The sequence below is a fragment of the Hyalella azteca genome, unplaced genomic scaffold, assembly GCF_000764305.2.
Source record: "Hyalella azteca isolate HAZT.00-mixed unplaced genomic scaffold, Hazt_2.0.2 contig12774, whole genome shotgun sequence".
Classification (NCBI taxonomy): domain Eukaryota; kingdom Metazoa; phylum Arthropoda; class Malacostraca; order Amphipoda; family Hyalellidae; genus Hyalella; species Hyalella azteca.
In genome coordinates, this window is record NW_025942721.1 from 80,235 (window position 1) to 103,189 (window position 22,955).

At 42.9% G+C, this 22,955-nt stretch overlaps 1 protein-coding gene across 1 annotated transcript; it reads left to right on the forward strand.

Moving 5' to 3' along the window:
* Window positions 1–3,528: 3,528 nt before the first annotated feature.
* LOC108675029 (alpha-1,3-mannosyl-glycoprotein 4-beta-N-acetylglucosaminyltransferase B) lies at window positions 3,529–21,482 on the forward strand. The gene is made up of 11 exons (XM_018163014.1): window positions 3,529–3,889; window positions 4,121–4,128; window positions 4,821–4,867; window positions 5,207–5,320; window positions 5,470–5,666; window positions 6,929–7,059; window positions 12,436–12,540; window positions 13,987–14,180; window positions 14,700–14,839; window positions 15,627–15,742; window positions 16,122–21,482. Exons 1-11 carry the CDS (start codon window positions 3,529–3,531, stop codon window positions 16,149–16,151), a joined length of 1,443 nt encoding a protein of 480 aa, XP_018018503.1. The 3' UTR covers window positions 16,152–21,482.
* The last annotated feature ends 1,473 nt before the right edge of the window (window positions 21,483–22,955 follow it).

Here is a 22,955-nt window from a genome sequence, read left to right on the forward strand (position 1 = left end):
TCCGCACAAAAACCACTAACTCTTCTAACGCTTATGTTTGATTAATTTCATAATTCGCTGTATTGCCGGGAGCCACATTTTCAATACAACCCTGCCAGTTTTTCACGGGTCGATTTTCTTCCCTGGGCACTGTATGCTATACAAGATATCATCTGAACGCGTGGAGGCTTTTATCTGATCAGCTGGAGGGCTGCTCGCAGGTGTTGTGAGCTGCGGTGGCGTTCCCTAACAAAATTTAGAGTCGCCCCAGCTTCTGGTAATCCAAATCAGACGCTGCCACGTCTGAAAATTTTCACTGGGTTAAGCACAAACGACGCTGTAATGTTGAGATGACGCGCGCTGCTTACAGCTGTGTCGTCTCAATGAAGAGTTCAGCTTAACAAATATCCCTTGTGTGAAATATGAATGAGAAAATATAGGTAGTGAAGCTGAACTCGTTATAGTTGAAGAGGTGCTTATATGATGTTGGGATTGGTTATCGCGATTCAGTTTTTGTAGTTGTTTGTTCGCACGAGGAGCTAGGAATTATTTTGAAATAAGTTTTATTATCATTTGAAGACGCGGTTCTTCGCTCTCTGTGGGTGTTTTTTTTCCTGCAGTTTACTGTCGTGTCCGACGAATAACACCAAACCCTCTGGTCGGTTGGTGTGAATATGTTCTCCTGCATTGATGTTCTCATGCTTTGTTGGCCTATGGAGGAGTCAATGAAACATGCGCAGCCATGCGCATGTTACTACCATGCGCAGCCGCATGGTAGTAACATGCGGTGCCATGCTGCACCACGCGTCCAACAGCCGCATGATATCATGTATATTTGTCTTATTTGCGCACTGTTGTCTGACGAGCCTCTTATATCAGGCTTCAGTTAAGTTATTCAGCATTTCTTGCTGCAGGTGAACGTTCTCATTCACTTGATTTACGGTCTCTTGTAAGCGGACGGTCTTATTGATCGATCCTCACTTTTTATTCTTATTTTTGAGCGTGAGTATTGATTGTGTTGAAACTAACTGCTGTCGACAAGCAAGTGTTGTGGTGCATTGATTTCGTTATTGAAAAGACCTTTTGGAAAGCTGGAACAACATATGTGTGACTGCACATGTGGTGCTTTGTGTTGTCATCACTGCCGTGCACGAGTGTGTTGTTATCACATAGTCACCATCACCTCCCCATCACCACCACCTCCCCATTAGTGACCTGTTGACAGGTGCGTGTAGTGACCTGTTGACAGGTGCGTGTAGTGACCTGTTGACAGGTGCGTGTAGTGACCTGTTGACAGGTGCCTACACTAGTCTTGTGTTGCAGGTGCCTACACTAGTCTTGTGTTGCTGGAGCCTACACTAGTCTTGTGTTGCAGGTGCCTACACTAGTCTTGTGTTGCAGTTGTGTGCACTTGTGGCCGGAAAGCTAGCAGTTGCCGAGCCAATATCTTGTGGAGGCTTTTTATTGAGATAAGCGATTAACCTATCAACCTTCTCTGCTGTGTCCCTGTTTGAAGACTTGTTTGTTTATATATTATTATTATCCGAACTGTTTTCATAATTTTTATAACTTGGAAATTATTCTAGCCTGAAGACTATGTCTAAACAATCTTTGCTGTATTTCTACCCTTCTTTATTTGTTAATTATAAATCACAATCCTAAAGTTCCGAGTCAATGTAGGGCTGCTGTGGAGGGCACAACCTTCAGTCCGCGGTCACTTATAACCAATCCACTTATAACCAATCTTCGCACTCACGCTTTGATTACACTTGCTAGCGCTAACCGATGTTTGTTTTTTATTGATTTGCCAGTTCAGCGTGATATTTAGCACTTATCTATAGTTATCCAAATAATTTCTGCTGTAACTCATTCCAATTTTTCCCCAAGGTTTTGACTCTGTGGCTGTTGATTACTGCTACATTGCTGTGTTCGTTCTCAAAAATTTTATTTTCTTATCTATTTCATTCTCACCGCCGTGACCTGGAAGTGAACTACAAAGAAAAGGGCTGTTGCGATTCATCGATTGTTATATCCATAATATCCTGGAAACCAACTGTTGATAGTTACATTAAAATCTGTTTACTGGCCGCCATGCCAACAGCCGCTGCTATCGAGCGCCGCGGTGTGTACAGGACTGCGACTCCTTATTTTGTGTACGTATTCTTCAGTTAATCGATGCGTCGTCGGTCATCCGGCACTGCCAGAAATTTATTACGCACTTTGTTCTTAAGTGCGAGCTTTGATAGATTTATGTCTTATTATTTTATGCCCCATTGTGTTCTGAGCTTGAATTGAACTCGTGAGTTGCATGAACTAATAATTGACGAGCTACGTACTCACTACTCATTATGATGAACTCTTATACAGATCAATACGCCTACATCAAAGAGCTATGCTCTGATGCAGGTGTCAGCTATGTAGTTTGTTCATTTATCACTCATTATTATAATTTCCTTTGACTCTTATTTCATGTACTGCGCAGGCAGTGAAAGAAATATCATAATCCGTGTGTTTCGTAATTAAGAATATAAGTGCGGAAACCGGCATTTGATCAACGCAGTATTGCTCGCTTTAGGAAGTCCTGAATTCTGCCATCGATCTGCATGTGGCTGCCGGGAGAATTATTCATTTGAACTTCGAACATAGCAGTTTTTTTGAACAGCTTTCATTATAATGATGAATAGTGTCTAATGTCGGGGTGTGCGCTTCATCGCTGGCTAAGTCAGCTTCACCATCACTGGCTAGGTCAGTTTCACCATCACTGGCTAGGTCAGCTTCACCATCACTGGCTAGGTCAGTTTCACCATCACGGGCTAGGTCAGCTTCACCATCACTGTCTAGGTCAGCTTCACCATCACGGGCTAGATCAGCTTCACCATCACTGTCTAGGTCAGCTTCACCATTACTGTCTAGGTCAGCTTCGCCATCACGGGCTAGGTCAGCTTCACCATCACTGTCTAGTACTGGCTAGGTCAGCTTCACCATCACTGGCTAGGTCAGCTTCACCATTACTGTCTAGGTCAGCTTCGCCATCACGGGCTAGGTCAGCTTCACCATTACTGTCTAGGTCAGCTTCACCATTACTGTCTAGGTCAGCTTCACCATCACTGGCTAGGTCAGCTTCACCATCACTGGCTAGGTCAGCTTCACCATCACTGGCTAGGTCAGCTTCACCATCACTGGCTAGGTCAGCTTCACCATCACGTGTGTCGGGGTCGCTGAACGGGGCCGAGCCTCGTGTATAATCCATGATAATATCTTATCATTTAGCGGCCTCTGATATTCTCAAGGTTTAATCGTTACAATAGAGAAGAATGAGCGCTCATTAGAGGAATTTTTGAGTTGTTGGGCGCCTCATATGAGTGTTATACGGACTGATGAATGTTAACTGATGTATTGCTGCGGACAGATGAATGTTAACTGATGTATTGCTGCGGACTGATGAATGTTAACTGATGTATTGCTGCGGACTAATAAATGTTTACCGATACATTACTGCGGACTGATAAATGTTCAGCAATATTTTACTGTGGACTGAAATGTTTACTGATGCATTACTACGGACTGATAAACACTACGGCGCGTGACACTCACTGCACGGCGCGTGACACTCACTGCACGGCGCGTGACACTCACTGCACGGCGCGTGACACTCACTGCACGGCGCGTGACACTCACTGCACGGCGTGTGACACTCACTGCACTACCGTAAACAATGACCACGTCTCCCCCACAGCGGAGAACAGTTCGGTGGTGGGGAACCTGAGTGCTGACGCGCGGCGTCTGCTGTACAACGTAAGCAGCCCCGGCGCTCTGCAACTGCCGTCCATCTACAGCTACCTGCCTCATCTGCTGCGCGACCCTCACTCTACCACACCCGCCTTCATCCTCTCCAAGCGCAGAACCAACGGTACCTGTCTTATAATACTTTATAATTCATCATTACCATTGAGAACATTACAATTATTTATACCTCAATAAACCTCATCATTATCATTAGGAACTGTTACAGGGGAGAAGGATATGATTATGATGCTTTATTGCTGTTAATAGTCGTACATTATTATTACTTCCACACGACAACTTGTTTGCCGCACGCTTGCACATTCTCAACTTAAGCTGTTTTTTTTGTGTTGTACAGAATTTGTTGTACAGCAACACATACCTAGACTTGTGCTCTGCTGTATTGCTACACTTGTGTTGTACAGCAACACATACCTAGACTTGTGCTCTGTTGTATTGTATGTCTGGTGGTGTATGTCTGGTGGTGTATGTCTGGTGGTGTATGTCTGGTGGTGTATGTCTGGTGGTGTATGTCTGGTGGTGTATGTCTGTTAGCCCTATCAAAATTTTGGGCGGTTAACTTCTGAATTAAAGACGCATTTAGCTTGCCCAGCGCATAAATTAGCGGCTTTATGGTAGCCTCTGACTATATAGCCATATCATGCGGTAGCCTCATCAGCGTTTGACCAGGGGCATCATGAGAAAGCTTGACCAGCAGCTCATTTTAGTCATATTACGCAGATTAGGCCCACCGGGTAACTGACTTACGAAAGAGGCTGCTATAGCAGCCTCTTTCGGAAGCTTCTAACTATAGTTAGAAGCCAAACATCGTACGTGCCGATCTGCGCCTGATTCACCCACCTCGAAGCCGACCCCATTACCACTGGGGCGACCGTAATTGGAACGAAAACTTTGACTGGGGGTGTATGTCTGGTGGTGTCTGTCAGACTAAGTTTATGTCGAGACTCACGCTGTCGCGCACTAAGCTCATGTTCAGACTCGCGCACTAAGCTCATGTTGAGACTCGCGCACTAAGCTCATGTTTGTTGTACCCACAGAGCGACCTGGACTACGTGCGGCAGGTTGCATCGTTGGTCCACAGGAAGTGAGTTGCCATCTCGCTCTGTAATTCCCCTTTGCCAGTTTCTTGTTCCTGATAAATTTTTCTACCGAATTGATAGATGAATCTTAACCCGGTATTACGAAGTCATGAGGGACGAGTGAACTTTTAAATTTAAAGAATTGATACTTTCTGTATTGCTGATACATTTGATTGGAAAAGAATTATGTAAAGCCTGCGAAGTAAGCTAATGTTTTTTGGCAACATGACAATACATTAACGGCTTAATACATTTCTATCCATCAAGTTGTATGAGATCTCATTGAGTGGCTCAATAAGTTTTATAATAAGTTTGGTACGCTGCTGACTGCGCCTGTGCTGCAGCCTGAAGGAGCACGTGGAGTCTGGTCTGGTGGAGGTGCTGTCGCCCCCCGCCTCCTTCTACCCTGACTTTTCGACCCTCAAGTCAACCCTCGGCGACCCCCTCGAGAGGGTTAGGTGGGTGCAGCCCTAGAGAGGGTTAGGTGGGTGCCACATGTCGCTATAGTTCTAATGTTCTCAGTTTGTATTCACGTTGCACTGTAGAAGAATTAACTCTCAACTTCATGGCAATACACCAGAACTTATAACTGTGACACATGATGCAGATGGCGCACCAAGCAGAACCTGGACTACGCGTTCCTGATGATGTACGCGCAGACGAAGGGCGTCTTCTACCTGCAGCTCGAGGACGACGTGCAGACCAAGCCAGGCTACATCTCCACCATCACGTCCTTCGCACTACAGAAGTCCGCCCAGAACAAGGACTGGTTTGTGCTGGACTTCTGCCAGCTCGGCTTCATAGGTGAGACTGCAGGACTTGTGGCCTACGTCACGGTGTCGTGGAGAGTCGTGTGTGTCGTGTAGAGTCATGGTCATGCTTGTTGTGTCGTGTAGAGTCGTGGTCATGCTTGTTGTGTGTCGTGTAGAGTCATGATCATGCTTGTTGTGTCGTGTGCCCTGCATAAGTGTGTCATGCTGTGCATAAGTGTGTCATGCTGGGCCCTGCATAAGTGTGTCATGCTGTTCGTGCATCTCATACTAATTTTCTTGCCCAATTGTGTTCGCAGGTGCGTTGGCTACATACGAAATGATTACGTACATTTTCATACCATCGCTATTTACAGGCGGTGTTGCTGTATGAACCATGCTGCTGTTGCCTCATGCATTCCTGTCATAGTCATCCTGTTCATCAGAAATTGTCTCAGTTTCGTTCCATGTGTCACTGATTATATTCTATTATTCGACAAGACTCCGGTTTTCCACATTTTGATTTATTTTTATTGTTTTTTGTCGCTCCATTTTCCTTCATATTCAGTATTTGTTCAAAACGATGAAGATCTTTAGTCTGAAGTGTGTCTGTTGTATCACTCACAGTGTTCACAGCAAGCTCATCAGAACTCAGTGTTACTCAGATATTCTTTTCTTTATATTCACTGTCCCGGACGATGCACTCCTAGCACGTTACGGCTCACTATGCTCCATAGTATAGAAGACAATTCAGTAACCCGTTGCTTAAGAGCTTCTGAAGGTTTCATGAGCGTTTCATTTCGAAGTGAGAATGACTCCAAGTCTTGTGACTTTGTTTAAAATTACACGATTTAGTCAGACTAGTCCCACCTTAGTGGATAGCTCTGGGGCTCAAACCTTACAAGCTGTCTTGGGTTTGATGCAACATGCGTGGTGTTGCACCGTATACGCATTGTTATGCAGTCTAAGACATCGCACCATGCGTACGATGCTCTGATACCTACACTTCTGTGCCATACTCCCTTACGCATCCAGCGCACACAGTCAAACGCTTGAAATATACAATACATTCATACACATTGAAGTCTTATATTAACAGACATCCATGCTTCAGGTGCCCACTGAACGCATTTAGAATGTATGCACATCGATACACACGGTACTCACCTACTAGCAACACACTCCCGTCAGTTACAACACGCTCACACCATCTTGCAACACACCTACGAGCAACAACACACTACACACAGTTGCCCGCAACACACTAGACACGGTTGCCCTCCCGCATCCATGCCCACGTATGGCCGATGTGTGCAGGCAAGATGTTCAAGTGTGCAGAACTTCCGTCGCTGGTTCAGTTCTTCCTGATGTTCTATAACGATAAGCCTGTAGACTGGCTGCTCGACTACCTCGTCCAGACCAAGAGCTGCAACCTCGACAAGGACGGCGTGAGTGCTGCTGCATGTCACGTCTAATCACCACGTCACCATTGGTGTCTTAGATAGCATCTAACGGTTGCACTCTAATATCCGTCTAATGCTTACTTCCTCACAACTAAAATACATTCGGGACATCAGCTTAGCATGCGCTGCAAAAATCTCATGCAATTTTTCATTTAGTTTTCCTCTTTAAGAATGTTCACACTTATACCCCTACCTTAATTAGAACTGACAATTTCCCTCAAAAACTCACAATTTCCCTCTATTAATACTGATACGGATGAAGGCACTAACCAATCTCGTGGGACAAAATTGTTTATTTTTAGTGTGATATTAATTAAATGATTGGCATCTCAACGTAATTCCCTTAACAAAATTATGCACATATTAACTCGAATTTGATCTGGATGGGTGAATGTGCGGTCGCCATCTAACCTCAACTTGCGGCAGCCATCTATCCTCAACTTTCTTAACTCCTCGGAACGCAAAAGTCTGTGAATGAAGAAGCGTGTCGCTGATTTTAGACTCGTCCCGAGTACCAGACTCAACATAACTGGTTCAGTCACAGGACCGTCCGCTTGTGTGGTGGTGCGGTCTAGGCACGAATTTTTTGTTTCAGTTGCTGTAGTGACGCAAGATGCTCGTAGTCATGAACCAGCGCCCAGGGTATGACAGCCATTTGGATGAGTTTTGAATTTACTCAGTAATTTGTTGTCGCTCCTTTGCTGCACCACGTTTGCCTGATTCCAACCCTCGAACCTGATTCCAAATTGATTCCAACCCTCGAACCTTCCTGCTGGCTTTACTGGCGATCCTTTTCCTCGACGTTGTATGAAAAAGTTCACTGCATGCATTTGGCTTCTTATGGTGTACCTCCTTACCAACCTCTGCTCCCTTCCTTGGCATGCTTCCTTCGACTTAATTGTATATCGTGTAAATGTGTTCATTCATAACATGTAACTTTCATTTCCTACAGGAACTCTTCTGGTATTTCAGTTTTAGTTTAGAATAAGTCTATACTTGAATACTTCTCATTTATATTCCATTATTTTACTCTTCATCTCGCTTATAATATGGAGAGGTTTCATTTTTACGCGTCCTCCTTTATGTTATTTCCGTAACCGTAACATATATGGTATGTGTACTGAATGGTATGTGTATACTATGAACTGACCGTACTTTGGAATAGTAGTGCTCGTCTTCATAACCGATGAAAATACTTCGGCTCAATGCGGTGCTTCGGCGGTTGAAGATGAATGCAATCGTACCGCTTCTTCTTGATGGAAAGCGTGACCGTATCGTACTGATGATTCTTGGTGTAGAGCTCGAAACTTAGATCTTCTGATGAAAATAGTGACCGTACTATTGATGACCGGTATTTATACGCTAGAGTCGCCCACAGTTAAGCCTATTCCCTCGAAACCGACGCCACATTCCTTCGAATGGAATGTCCCTCGCGCTGAGCGCCAACGTTTCAATGTAAACAACCTTTCCCACGGTCTCGAAACAACGGCGCCGCATTCTTAGCATTCTTAACATCTATGCATAATACATGTTCAATATTACCTACTGTCAATATTACCTACTTTATTCAGAACCACTCTACGGTCCCCCTCATTCCTTGGAGACCCCCATCACCCCTCCAAACCCCCTCACCACCAGTCCTCCACCACTGTTGATTTACTAAACAGTTGAATTGATTACATTAAAGCTGATTATTTGTAGTCGGGCAACGGCAACATTAAATAATTTACTTACCTCAGCTAAAGTTATAACGATCGAATATTTGATGCATTACTGCTAAGGAAGTTTTCTATTTTAGAACTTGAGCGTGTTTTACTGTTCAGCATGCACTGATCGATGTACCGCGAATTTCGCTGTGCCTGTTCCTTCTCATAGGTTTTCTTTTCTGAAAGCGGTTAAAATGTAAATTTGCACGAGTAGTTCCGATTTCTACGATGGATGGAAACTGGTGGCATCTTGGATGAAGGACTGGCGTCAGTGGCGTGAATCTAACCCCGAGGGCTATGTTGATCATCGTTTACATGAGAGGTGCAATTTGGCTGATGGCCTTCTTTGGTCGACCGCTGACCGTTCATCTGAGCGACCCAACACTTTGAAGACATCGGCGCCGTTGACGAGCGCAGGTAGCTAGGCAGAGAATACGGAGCAAGACGAAACGTAGTTAGGCAGAGAACCAATACGGAGCAAGACGAAAGGTAGTTAGGCAGAGAATACAGAGCAAGACGAAAGGTAGTTAGGCAGAGAATACAGAGAAAGACGAAAGGTAGTTAGGCAGAGAATACAGAGCAAGTCGAAAGGTATTCAGGCAAAGAATACGAGGCAAGGTGAAAGGTAGTTAGGCAAAGAATTTTGAACGAGGTGAAAGGTAGTTAGGCAAAGAATTTTGAACGAGGTGAAAGGTAGTTAGGCAAATAAAAGAGAGCGAGGTGAATGGTCAGTAGGAACTGAATACAGTGCGACATGGAAGGTTGGTAGAGGCGAAATCGCGTAGTGAGCGTGTTACTTATACTAGCGCGCGGCCGCTGTTGAGTTTTGTGTCTCCTTGAGCGGGAGTCTCAAACCTTCACGGAGACATCGAATGCGTTATACCGTTATCTGATAACTAGTGTTGCCGTCACTATACACAGTAAACAGGAGCTCAAGAGTTCTCGACAATAAATCAAGGTACGTAAGCGGCCTTAGCGGCCCATCTTGGTCGACTAAACACTATTCAGTTCAGCCACTACCAACCCTCGGTCTCACGACCTCATCAAGCCGATTTTTGTCGGTCCCTTGCAATGAATGAATTTGAGGGCGTGTGAATATAAAGCGGTTGCGCAAGCCAAAATGTTATCCGGTCATACGAGTCCGTCGCAAACATTGAGAGATGACCTCCCGTGGTTTCCGGAGAGATTCTAAGCAAATCACGTTAACATGACACCATCATACGTTAGTTATAGGTTTTGGCAGGTCTTGCTGGAATGTATCTGTTCATATTTATTGTGGTGATAAATACGTACGACAAGAAGGCTCATTCAAAATTGACTGACTACTCTACCGATAATCAAGGACAGGATATCAGAACAAATTTACGTCTAACAAATCGACGAGGAGTACGTTTTCACGACAGTAATGAGCGGAAAATTCCACCGTGATATTGGTTCTCGTGTAAAATACATATTTTGCCTTGACTTGCCCCGATTGTAAATGGATGCTCGAATAGCAGTTAACCGACTGGAAAATCCCGTCAAGAGCGGAGTTACGGGACTGTTGTGGGCGCACGGTTGTGCATGAGGCAGAGTCTTGAGCGTGGCACGCCTCACTGGTCACTGAGTGTTTTCTTCTTAACAGCAAGGCAGTTTTTTCTTATGTCTCCAGATATCATGAACTTCACATCAAGATCGTTATTTTTTATTGTAATGCAGCTTATTCGAGTGGTAACATTGTTTTAATTGTTGCTGTAATGTGCTTACATTTCTTGGGCACTCAGAAACGCGATGATTATTTCCAATGGGGCCTCTGGTCACTGATGGCTGAACGCGGGGTCCAGGTGCCATGTTCAAGCGGTGTTAAAACGTGACGAATAATTGTTCACTGGTCAGGTGCTGTCCTGTCATGACTTCCACTGTCACCCAAAACTGGCGACTCTTTTTTACACTCCCCAATCCCAATTTTAAGCTCTTTCATTTGGCGATTTTTGCACCTTCTTTCTTTTGCATTGCCAACCATCCAACTATCTACATCATAACATGGACGAAAGCTCAGACACAATCTCATTCTATGTTCACTTTTTCTGTTTCTGTTTAACATTATTGTTTAATACAATAATTACCTTTTCTAATTGTTTTGTTGATTGCCTTTTTCCCCAGATTCCGTCATTATTCTTTAAACTAAACATTATATAGTCAAAATCAAATTAGCTTCTCTCCGACTATCCCAATGACAAAAGTGTGAATGTCAATTCTCAAGTCGCAGATGTCGAGCTTTAATCTTATATATTTGGTGCTTAGTAATTTATTTAACGCACATATAATGCCAGGTAAACTCTTCAAGACGCGATCCTTGTCAACCTTCCTTACGTACTTGCTGCTGTTCAACGAGGCGCAGCCTGGAGATTGGCTGCTAGATTTATACTTCAACACCAAAGTTTGCCGCTCTGATAGACCTGCGGTAAACTATGCCTAATGCTCTGCGTGTGCTAAACCCACGTTTGTCTGCCGTCTCCCAGTCACTGAGTGAAGCAACGTTTCATGCCTCTTGCTCTTGTCTCTTTTTACTAACCCTCTAAGTAATCTTAAATAAAAACTCTCATTAAGCCTGTTCGTTGCTCTAATAAGTATGCGCTTGAATTTGGTTGATCTTATGCCAAATATTATTTTTGTATATATTGTTCGTGCCAATTTTATGTGCGTACCTATCACTCCTTAGTTATCGTTGAATTTTGCTTATTTCTTCCTAAGCCTCGTTGTATTCATCAGACTTGGTCCTTTTCCAGCAGTTTCATACATGAACTTAGTATATTTTATTTCAACACGCGTGAATACTGTGCATGATTCCTGTATTATATATCTTATGTACACACGTCCTCTATGATGTACACACGTCCTCTATTCACTGTGTTTTTCTCATGCTGAAAGTTGTGTGACTTTAAGTCACACTATGTATGAACGTTCAAATTCTTTGATACAAGTTATATGACTGAAACTTGAGTAAACATAATTACAAATTACTACTTGACTGTTATGCGTCTTATTCAAGTGTGGCACTTTTGATAAAGAACCATCCTATTATGCAATCATTTTCCATGTGCTGAAGATGACCAAAAATTACATGATAATCAAATGTAACTGGAATTAAATACCGTTAATGACTTTTGGAAATAATTTCTGATTAGATGGAGTTTATTCTCTCTAATTTCAAATCAAAAAGATTGAGATAATATAGCATAAATTTGATTGAGATAACATAGCCTTGGTCAGATCTTTTGCTGTGTTGTGCATCAAGCACTTGGCAGTTCACTGTTAGAAAAAACTGTCTCACTGGCGTTCTAGTGGCCGGTCGCCCCGCGAAAATAAACTGTTTCGCCGTTTTTATCAGATGTTTTACGGATTTTTAGTGTTGAATTAGAATAAAAACGGCGACACGGTGTTTCTTTTCACGTGCCGACCGGCCACTGCAACGCCAGTAATACCGTTAACGGTAATTTTTCTAACAATGTTGTCATTGCCTTGTCCTGTGTGAACAGATGGGCTGTTGGTTAACTTCTAGATTATTTATGGTCTAAGCCTGCCAGAAATTAGTTGCATGTCTTCCTATTGATAAGTAAGATATTAGGGACCTAGCAATGGTGTGGCTGCTATGATAACGTTTGTTTAACAGCAGGACTGCAAGAAAGCTAAGGAAAAGCTATGGATCCACTACAAGCCATCGCTGTTTCAACACATCGGCACGCACTCTTCACTCAAGGGCAAGGTCCAGAAACTCAAGGTGCGCTTCCTCCATCTCACTTCATCCCGTACCTCATCTCCCGATCCTAATATTCATTCTGAAATGACCAATATTTCGAATATGATTTTATTTATGATATATGATTTCTCTCATAAGAATCGGGATATATGAAATGTGAAGTCTCCCCAAGTTTGATTAGGAAATCATAAATAAGAATTTTAAAGCATTTTCAATTCTCTTGAGTTTTGCGTTTGTTTATAGCTAATTTTTCGGCGAGGAAACGTGTCAGTTTTCGTGGAATGACTCGATATTTCGTTGTGAGGCACAAGCTTATACGTATCGCTGTCTCTATACGCAATGACTTGTTTGAGCCTCGCGCCTCTAGCCACGCTGGTACGCACTGCGTCGTCCAGAGTCTCGTCTGCCTTTGGGACGTGTGCTAGCTAAACATGCCGTTAAAAAATCGCACAAAAATAGATATTCTGCGGTCGGTTAAAAATTAGGGTTTGTAACGGGAGACCCACTAACGTCAGTTTATTTTCAAAACCGAATGAAGCTCAGAGTCTGTTTACGCTGCTGAAAGATCGTTCTTGGATGCTCTCAGACAAAATGAACGAAATTTTGGCTGCGCGCCAGCGAAAGACATTCCTAACTAGTGAGTTCCTATCTGTTTGCTCAATACGTAATTGAGTGGAGCACATTTTATCGCTCGCTAGTTTCTATTAGTATTATTATAGTAGTATTGTTTCTATGCATTTAGCTTATCCAGATATGAAGTCGATCATCCCGCGTATCATCCTTATTTATGGACTACGAAAGTACACGGCGTTCCATCTTCCATGTCGCATTCACCTCGCAAATCAATCGACGGTTTCGCGCGATTAAGGGCCTTACGGAAATGTAGTTTCGTCAAATTCAGATCGCATTTAACATTGTTATTTAGTCCGCATTGCACTCACGAAGTCAACCAAAGTTTTTTTCATGTCAAAGAATTGCTTCATGCATTTTGCGGTGGCACTTAGCTAAGCTGGAGAAAATCGTTCATTTGCTTTTTGAGCCTCTGTACCGCGCGATAGTTGAGTACCGTAGCGGTTATCAAAGCGATAAAGTTCTTTTACCTTTTCCTTTGGTAGACAATATTCTCTTGTTTTTCACCATGAAATATAAAGTTGATATTTCGAGCATTCGCACTTAACCACCTTGTTTCTCAGCTCAATAGTACATGCTCATAAAATCACGCATTTAATGAGCTTGCATTCGCCCCTGTCAGACTCCTGCTAGTTGGTAATGTGAAGAAAAAGTAATCCGCTATGCATCAGTTGCTTGGGAGCGGCTAGGTAATGCGACTGCAGGGGCGAACAGTTACGCAGCAACATTGCAGCAATTGTACGTGGTTGCCGTGTCTCCTAACAGATCATGTGTAGTAATTGTTTTTCCTCCATAACGCAGAGGAACAGGCTGATTTGTTGCTCTGTGTGTGCTCAGGACAAGCAGTTCGGCAAGGTAGAGTTGTTCAAGCCCCACCAGAACCCGCCGGCCGTGGTCACGACCTCCATCAAGCCCTACAAGAGCTTCACGCTCGAGAAGGCGTACCGTGGCGAGAGCTTCTTCTGGGGCCTCCTGCCGCAGCAGGGCGACGAGCTCTGCTTCGTCTTCACCGAGCCCGTCCTCATCACGCAGTCAGTTCCATATATTAAATAAGCTGTATTTATTTATCTTCTTTGTAGATATAGAAGCAGAAATATCGTCTCAGTCAGAGACGATTTCTCACGCAATATACCGAATATTCCAGTATGTTTTAAGGGCAATTGAGGTATCAGTATGCTATACGACATTCTTATTTCCAGTTAGAAATGTGTAACGAGCTGCTGGACGTGCATAGTGTGATGCAAAAATACCGTTGGAATTTTCCAATTCTTTTATAAAAGACAGTGCATTGTGTTGAGGCCTTTGCTTCTTTACGACGAAACAGATTTAACAGACATAACAACGGAAGGTTTCTCATGGCACCCTAGATATCAAGACTTGGATTAGAGATAGTGGACACGTAGGGATGTAAGGAATGAGTAATTCTTCATCGAGGACACCTTTACTGCAGCCATCATCCATGCCATGCAGACACCCAAATCACATCCATGCCGTGCAGACACTCACATCTCATCCATGCCGTGCAAGCCTTATCTCCCATTTCTCTCCAGCTATCTATTTCGGAGCGGCAACGTGGAGCATCCGTCTGACAGGTTCTACAAGACCACCGTGGAAGTGCTGCCTGAGAAGTCCCCCGCCCCGGGAGCTGTGCTGTACAAGGCCAGCAACACGTCCGGCTATCTTATCGTCGGTGAGCTTCGACTCTACTGTTCCAACTATTTAGTCTAGCATTAATACAATGTAAACTTGTGTATATAAGTTACCAAGTATTGTTTACGGTTACATTAAACTGTATTCCATGTTATCCGTATGCTAACGCCGTGAGTATTAGAGTTAGAGCATGCCTTTCGTCTGGTGGCAGTTCTCATCCAAAGCGTTCGGAGCTTGTGCTTCATCTGATAGCAGTTCTTTGTTCATTAGTCATTCTTTTTACTTTGTTATTGATCACCTGATTACATTTTGGATACGATTAATTCATGTTTGTTTATCGTAGCCCTGCGAGCGAAGATTCTCAATACAGTTAGTTATACGCGTGATCTCGGAGTTAATGAGTTTTAAAATTTTATGTAATTTCTTATGCATTTTATACATATCGGCTGTGATACGGTACTTTCAGTTGGATTTCCTCCACGTCCTTTACAAATCCATAGGAGTGCTGACCACGCTCTTTTAATTACTTATTTATAAAGTAAACAGCATTCAATTTGTATATATAACGAATCAGAATTATGGTCTGAAAATGAAGTTGAAAAGAGCGCAAGCTTAGCGTCAACAACCTTAATACCTACCTACATGAAACAACTTGTTCCGTTGTTCGTGTTAAGCTCCTGGCCGCATGGCAGTTACTACCGCGCTCGTTGTCGGGATACCCGCTATTGTATCGTTAACCACAAATTGCTTATATACGTGAAGTATGTGTATAAGTAATGTTGGTGATGATATTGATGATGCTGGTGATGATACTGATGACGATACAGGCATGTTCGACGAGCTTGGCGTGGCGGAGGGCAGCGTAGCGGCGGGCGTGGGGCGCGTCAAGGCGGTGGCGCTGCGCGTGCAGGCAGAGAGCGACAACTGGGCCATCATCAGCGAGGTGGGCGACTGCTGCGGCGAACGACATGTCTCTTGCTTGATTGGAACTACTCTTGGAACTTCTCTTTGAACTACGCATAAAATTAATCTTTAAACTACTCTTCAAACTACTATTGAAATTAAGCTTACCTACTCTTTAAGCTACTCTTAAAATTCTCTTCAAAAGTACACTTGGAACTACTCTTTAAACACATAGCATGCCTTGACTTCATATTTGCATCTATTTTTGATTTTAGGTGCACGATTCAGGCAATTTATATTAACATTCACGAACAATCTTTATCGAATAAATTCATCATTATAAATTATGCCTGACATTAGGCAACCGTGTCGCTCTCGGGTGTTCCAAATCCCCAAGGATAATTGTTCTTGTATTTCAGATACATCTGAAGACCACGCCATCGAGGTGACCTCCACTCCTGCTACTTTACCTCGCCTTGTCAACACGACCGCTACTTTACCTCGCCTTGTCAACACGACCGCTACTTTACCTCGCATTCTTGTCAACACGACCGCTACTTTGTTTCGTCTATACAATGACATTAGCATGGAAACAACACAAGTTGCTCCCCTTTTTTATGGCTCGAAGAATTTATACCCAAGATTATAACTTGTTATAAGCAAATGAATCTCTGCAAATCTCTGATAAGAAGTAGGAACTGACAAACATAAATGTTTGTTGAATTGATTCATAAATTGTTGTCCGGCTGACTGTTATCGATCACATGTTGTTTAATAGTTAACGCTTACTCAGCACTTGGGCTCATTGCGTTTCATGTAAAATGATTTTTTCTTGATTCATCAACTGTTTCAACTCGCGTTAGGAGCCTATTATTCGAAATTTAACTATTGCTATAATGTGACAACATATATAGAAGATTACCAAATTATTTATGAATGTAGCACGTTTTCACTTTTTCGGCACTCCACTACAATTGCATTAATAGTTACTTAATTATTTTGATTGTGAGCTATAAGATATAAAGATGCATCAATAGCGGTAGGCTATGACCTCTCAGCGACGACTAGGCGCGCTCTTCGTCAAGAGGGCAAGGCCTGCAGTGTCGGTGTGGTTGTTTTACCGTAGCTCTTGATTGTCGGCGGATGCCTCAGATGGACGAAGAAGAGACGCGTCTAAGGTGCATATCGACGCCGTGCCGAGGTCGGGGAGACGCTCCCTGGCGAGGCTTGGTGGCAGCAATGTTCCGGCAGCGCCTGAGCTGTCAGGGCGCGGTGCAGACCTTGTCTCCTGCCCTCACATGACACAGCGGCTACTGGGCGCTCCGTCACCTTAGATTACGTTCCCTATGGTCGTCTAGAGATAATTTCTGGTATTGAGGACTAGAGATCATCTCTAGTATTGAGGACTAGAGATCATCTCTAGTACGGAGGACTAGAGATCATCTCTAGTATTGAGGACTAGAGATCATCTGTAGGTGCTAGTCTCAACTAGTGCTATTATCTACTGCTTGTCTGAACGCCCCTCACGTTTCATGCCGTCCAGCAGGCCTCTACTGCGTGCGTCACACGCGACGTTCTAATGTCTTGCGCGCATGTTTGGGTCAACAGAAGACGTAAGATTATTGGCGCTGTGGCATTACCAATGGTCAGTATCCTGTTTATTAAGCCAACAGATTAATTCGGCTGGTCTAAGGTACCAACGTCGAACGTCGGAACTCTTATTTATGGTCTGATGAGCCTTGACAGAATGTCTAACTTTATCTTCGATGACATAATTGCATCATCAGGTTTGAATATATGTCTAATTCTTAGCATCTTATCCTGTGGCCAGAGACTTACTATATCACCGGTACTATATTTATTCAGTCTATATTTTTCACTCCTTGAAACGTATTCTAGGCTTGAATTACTCTCCTAATAAGTATTTTTCACGTGCCGTTGTGTGTTAGTCAAATTTCTGCGGCGGTTCACGTACTCTTATTTCAACGAATTGTGTATATTGTGTCATGCTCGTCCGCCTGCCTTTGTTACGAGGTGCGGTGCTGCTGCTGCTGCGATGGCATAGTTGCTATTGTATCTTCCTCTGTGATAACTCGGTATGTGCTTCATGTTCACCACTCACTGCTGATGCCACTCACTCAGCTGACCAAATCAATGTGCATTATTGACACTCATGCCGCAGTTTCGATCAAGCTACATCAACAATAGAGCGCATATATTTGAGATCGATTATCATTTTCTCATTTATTAATATTAATTATAATTACTTGATTAATGTAGGCTACTTGTGTGTGTTTGAGCGCGTGCTGTGGTAGAACGTCTCGTGGCATGAAGTGCCTGCTCGTACTTCCACTACTTAGATTATCATGTTAACTATCATAGGTAATATGTAAGTAAAGAATGTTGTTTGTAATCCCTAAGAAGAATTGCTATTTTATATGAGAATATCTTGTTGTGTTTTTTCGTCGCATAAATTTATTTAATATCGATACATTTTGTTGTTGATCTCTTTGAGGAATTTTCTAAACTTACTGGAGTTTAATCTCTTTACGGTCCTTTTCCCTTCACACTGTAAACACTATGCTGTTCCAGTGAAATAACATATGGGTTAACTTTTATACTTTATGATGTGCGCCATTTTATAATATTAGAGCGTTCAAGATTAGTGGAGCTAAACCAGCCAAATGCACACGGCACAAAGAGCGAAACTGTCAGCGATGTATGAAGGGATGTCGCTTTCTTACGCAACAAATTGCCTGGCCGGCGGGTATAAAAATTTATATCATGTAAATCTCGATCAAATTCTGCCGAACAAAGTGATATTGCTGCTAAAAAAAGTTTATTCATATTGATTAAAAATGTTATTTACTGGATCGGTTTGTCTCGGCTATTTTCTTGGAGGTGCAAATGTTCATGGTTTATTCCAATCAGGACAGGAAAATAAGAATATGTAAGAAGTAGCTGCGTTTGGTTAGGAATGAAGAGACGATTAACCCGTTTCTTGAATTACAGGCACAATAGAGGACCTTTGCCTTGTTACATAACGTTGCCTTAATGTTGCTCTCAGCTGTTGAATGACTCGTGTTATATTTAATAAACTTTTAGTATCCTTCATATAGGTTGCGTTTGCCACCTCTCAACTACTCTGGGCAAACTATAAGCAATTTATATCAATGCAGAGCGAGCAAAACGCTCTCTACACGCTGAACATTTGTCGCTTGATTCTAACTGTTTTGCTGGCATGCTATTTGTATGTTGATGTGTACAACTGTAGTTGCAAAACGATGTCCGGTGTTGTTTTCTAGTGCTGAAGTCTATCCACGCGGGCTAAATATTGGGTCAACTTTATCCAGAGAAAACCATCAGGGAGATCTTCTGACGTTAGCTTGTGCTCATAAGAAGTCTTAGGTAAATACGAGCTCCTATGGGCATTGTTCCTGAGCACCTTACCCCAGAGCACGCGGTGTCCGAGTGCTGCAGGATTCACAAGTTTCTATGTCTCGAGCAGGTGGCCGACGTCTCGTATTAGCGACATCTTGTTCGCGACTCTTCGTATCTCTTGCTGTACTTCTTTTCCTTCTTAGCACTTCGTCTTTTTGAAATGACGAAGCCCAGCTTCTTACTAGCTTCAGCGGGCGGGTCATTCGAGCCCTGCACTCCTCGGAGAAGATATTTATTCTTGACGTTCGGTGCGAGGTTAATAGCTCGAGCGCTGGTCAACCATGTGGCCATTTAACTAACTGATTGTGATCAATTGCTGATATGCTTTACGTGTTTGCCTTCTTGTGAACAAAGTTGTATTTTACTATCAGTGGTTACTTCTGTGATGGTTTTTCATGTGAATAATTTTTGAAGTTTTAATTACTTGTTTGGGCATTTGTTTATGTAATTATTTGACTATCTCATCTTGTTTATGGTATATGAGGCTAGGTTTCATTTGTCTAACATAGAAGTCTCCAAAATGCTCATATTGTAATATTTATCTCTTATTGAGTGGTAACGTCACTCTAAATTCGATATCAGCGAATAATAAAGCTCAAAATCTTCAATGAGTAGCATTTAAGTCTGTTTAAACCTTTAACGCGTATTTATGTCCAAGTCTACGTAATTTTTCCACCACGTGAAAGTTCGGCAATAGAAAAACATTTTCAAAGCGCTCCTGTAACTATTTTTTAGACTGTAAAATGATAAATGTTTGTGTTTGTGAACTTTTCTCAGGATTTTTCTACTTAGAAGTAGGCCGCAGAGGTCAAGGGAGTTCGCTGAGCTGAGTTATTTGCTAAGCCGGCGGCTCTATTATTATGGAGTGCTGCTCGTCCCGCTGTCCGGCTGTGGACGGCGGTGACGACAAGTTTGCAGTCTGGGTGTTGTACATTTATTGACTTATTAAGTGTTGGTATGAATTTTTATCGTATTGTATTTTGTCTCCTAAGTTGAGTGTATATCAGACGTCTGATTCATATGGCCAATCTTTTGTATTAACTGTAAGCAATGTAAAAGAAAGAAAAATGTTCGCAACCGAAACTAACATGCCTTTGACGTAGAAGTGAAATGGTCCTCCCTAGTAACTATCATCTCGCAATGGAATTTTAGCCTCAAGTTTCCTTTTAAGCCGTCGGCTGGGACCAGCAGTGCAGTGTAAAGGTCACCCTTCTTGTCTTAACATCATCTAGGAGAGGCTGCATTGTCTTCTGATGCCATCAACTCGCTTCGTAAAATAATTTCTTTGTCAGAACATTTGTTGTTGGGCTGTTATGAACATTGTTTGATCTATTGTTGTTTGTTTTTAATTATGATGGTCATTTTGACGCTATTTAATTTAGATTCTCTAGAAACGGCGTCAGTCATTAAACAACGACGACCGATGTGCATTTTAAGAATCTTGCAACAATTGTTTTGTAAAAACGTTCCAGTAATTACAGTCTAACATGATGCTCCCATCCTTCTGTGTCGCTTCCATATTTGTATCGCTGGACTCAAACTAGCGCTCTACGAAACATTTAAACTTCACCTTTGCTAAAAATCATGTGAGAAATATGCGTGCTGTGGACCAAATTTATCGGATGAATATTGAGTCTGCATTAGTCGTTTATAATAATACTTTTGCTGACAGTTTCAGCAGGTGATGTCAAGTGCCTCGGGTTCTTCATTGTAAACCATATGTCGGCAGACCTTGTTGCATGATGTTCATTAGGTGTTATCTTATCCCTTAAGTATCCTGATGCTTATGGTGCTCACTATAACAAGGCTACACAATGCAGGAACAGTATGCGAAAAATAAGCGTCGGAATGGCAAGTTTTCTCGGATCAAGCTTTATTTAGTGCCCTCATTAAGCTTAATGCAACCTCGCCGAAGCTCTTGACCGTCACATTAGCGAATTCTTGTAGTTCTTTTCTCACATTATTTCCTAGAAGAATAGCTACGAAGTTCTGCATAAATCTGAGCTTTATGCGAATTACTGCGGAATAAGTGAGAATGCCTCAGTTATGCGCTATAATGGAGCATCCAATCGTGACTTGCGCCTGATTTGAACACGATTCCTGCATATTGTACTCAAATATTCTCGCTGATACTCCCAGTTGCTTCGGTTTTCGGGCAACAACAACCTACGTGTGTCAAAATAGTATGATTTAAGCTCATAGTCTTTCTCACTAAGATGGCCAAGAATCTTGGTTTGTTGCGGAGAGCGCGTGCTGCTGATGAATCCATATCATCTGACTGTCGAACTCGAGTCTTGCCCCGTCAGTGGAGAGAAGAGAAGGGTATATCAATGACTAAGGGTATATTAATGGCTGCAACTGCAATGTGTCCTACCCACTTAGTTTCAATTGCAATGATCTAGGATAATTGCGTTATAAGGCAACTATTTTATGGCGAGTCAAAATTGAATAACACCAACTGATGAACATGATGAACTACGTGGATGCTCTGAGTTTGTGGAAGTGACTTGGAAGATTCTGCCTTTCCTTTGTTTTAATGAATAACCACTTTGCCTCCCACCACTGAACTAGTGTCAGACGCCAGGCATAAATGCGTCTTGGAAATGTTTACTAGCAATGAATGCAATCTTTTTATAGTGAGCTTTTCAGAAATTGCTAATCCGACATTCTAACCGACGAAAAACTATGTGGGTGTCAGTTGGCCAAATCAGAAAGCGACTCCCTGTACGGTTTTGAAGAAAAAATATATTTCTGATGTATTCTTCAAATAATTCCGTTTTGAAATGCTTTTTAACTCCGTCTATCGTGCGCATTTTCAAGTCATCTGAGCTATTATTCCATATCATTTTCACGTCACAGCTTCGTGAGGCGTTTCGTTACTACAAAGGAGCCAGATAGTAACGAGTTGGGTCCCTGGCGATGTCGACAATCGTAAAATATCCATATTATTTTTGGCGTCTGAGTTAGCATTCATGATCATTTGCATGGTTAAGTGTTAATGACTATTGATTGTTCTGCTGCAATTGAGTACACATAAGAGCGTTTTTAGCTTTTGGGGAGTCCTTGGGCAGTGCTGCCTGCTGATATATTTATTTCAATGACCCAATCACCTACCTTGAACTATTCTGCGCACTCCAACATTTTAAGAAGAACACCAGCCCCGGACCAGACGGTATTCATTACAAAATGCTTAAGAAGATGCACCCGACTGCAGTTACGGCCCTCCTGGCCTTATACAATAAAATCTGGACCTTCGGAGCGGACCCTCGCTCCATGAACAGGGAATCTACCGCCCAGCCCCTGCGCCTAAAATGGATCAGGCTATAAGCCTTGAAGACGGAAGAGACCAAACATCTTTGACGTAGCTGAAGACCTCACCTCCGGCGCGAAATAGATAGCTATCTGAAGCGCTAGTAAATCTTTTACTACTACTACTACTACTACAGTAATCCCAACCTTTACTTGCACAAACTTGGCATTGTTGGGCAAGACCAATGCACCTTTCTCTGTCAAGCGTCCTGCTCAGGCTGCTGAAGTGTTGCCTCCCGCGAGCTCGAAGGCAAGTGATGAACTGACGCTGGCCAAGACCACGGCTGTCCAAGGATGATGACCTGACGCTGATCAAGACCAACGATGTCGAGGGATGAAGACTTGACGCTGACCAAGACTGACTGTCGAGAAATGCATGACTGCGCCAACGGAGGATTGGACAGCTGTGCTTCATTTAACATTCATTATCCCCTCCCCCCCTCAGGTGCGCGCTGCTTGAGCGCCTCCATTGACTTCACCGTCACCTCAGCGTCGTACAAATT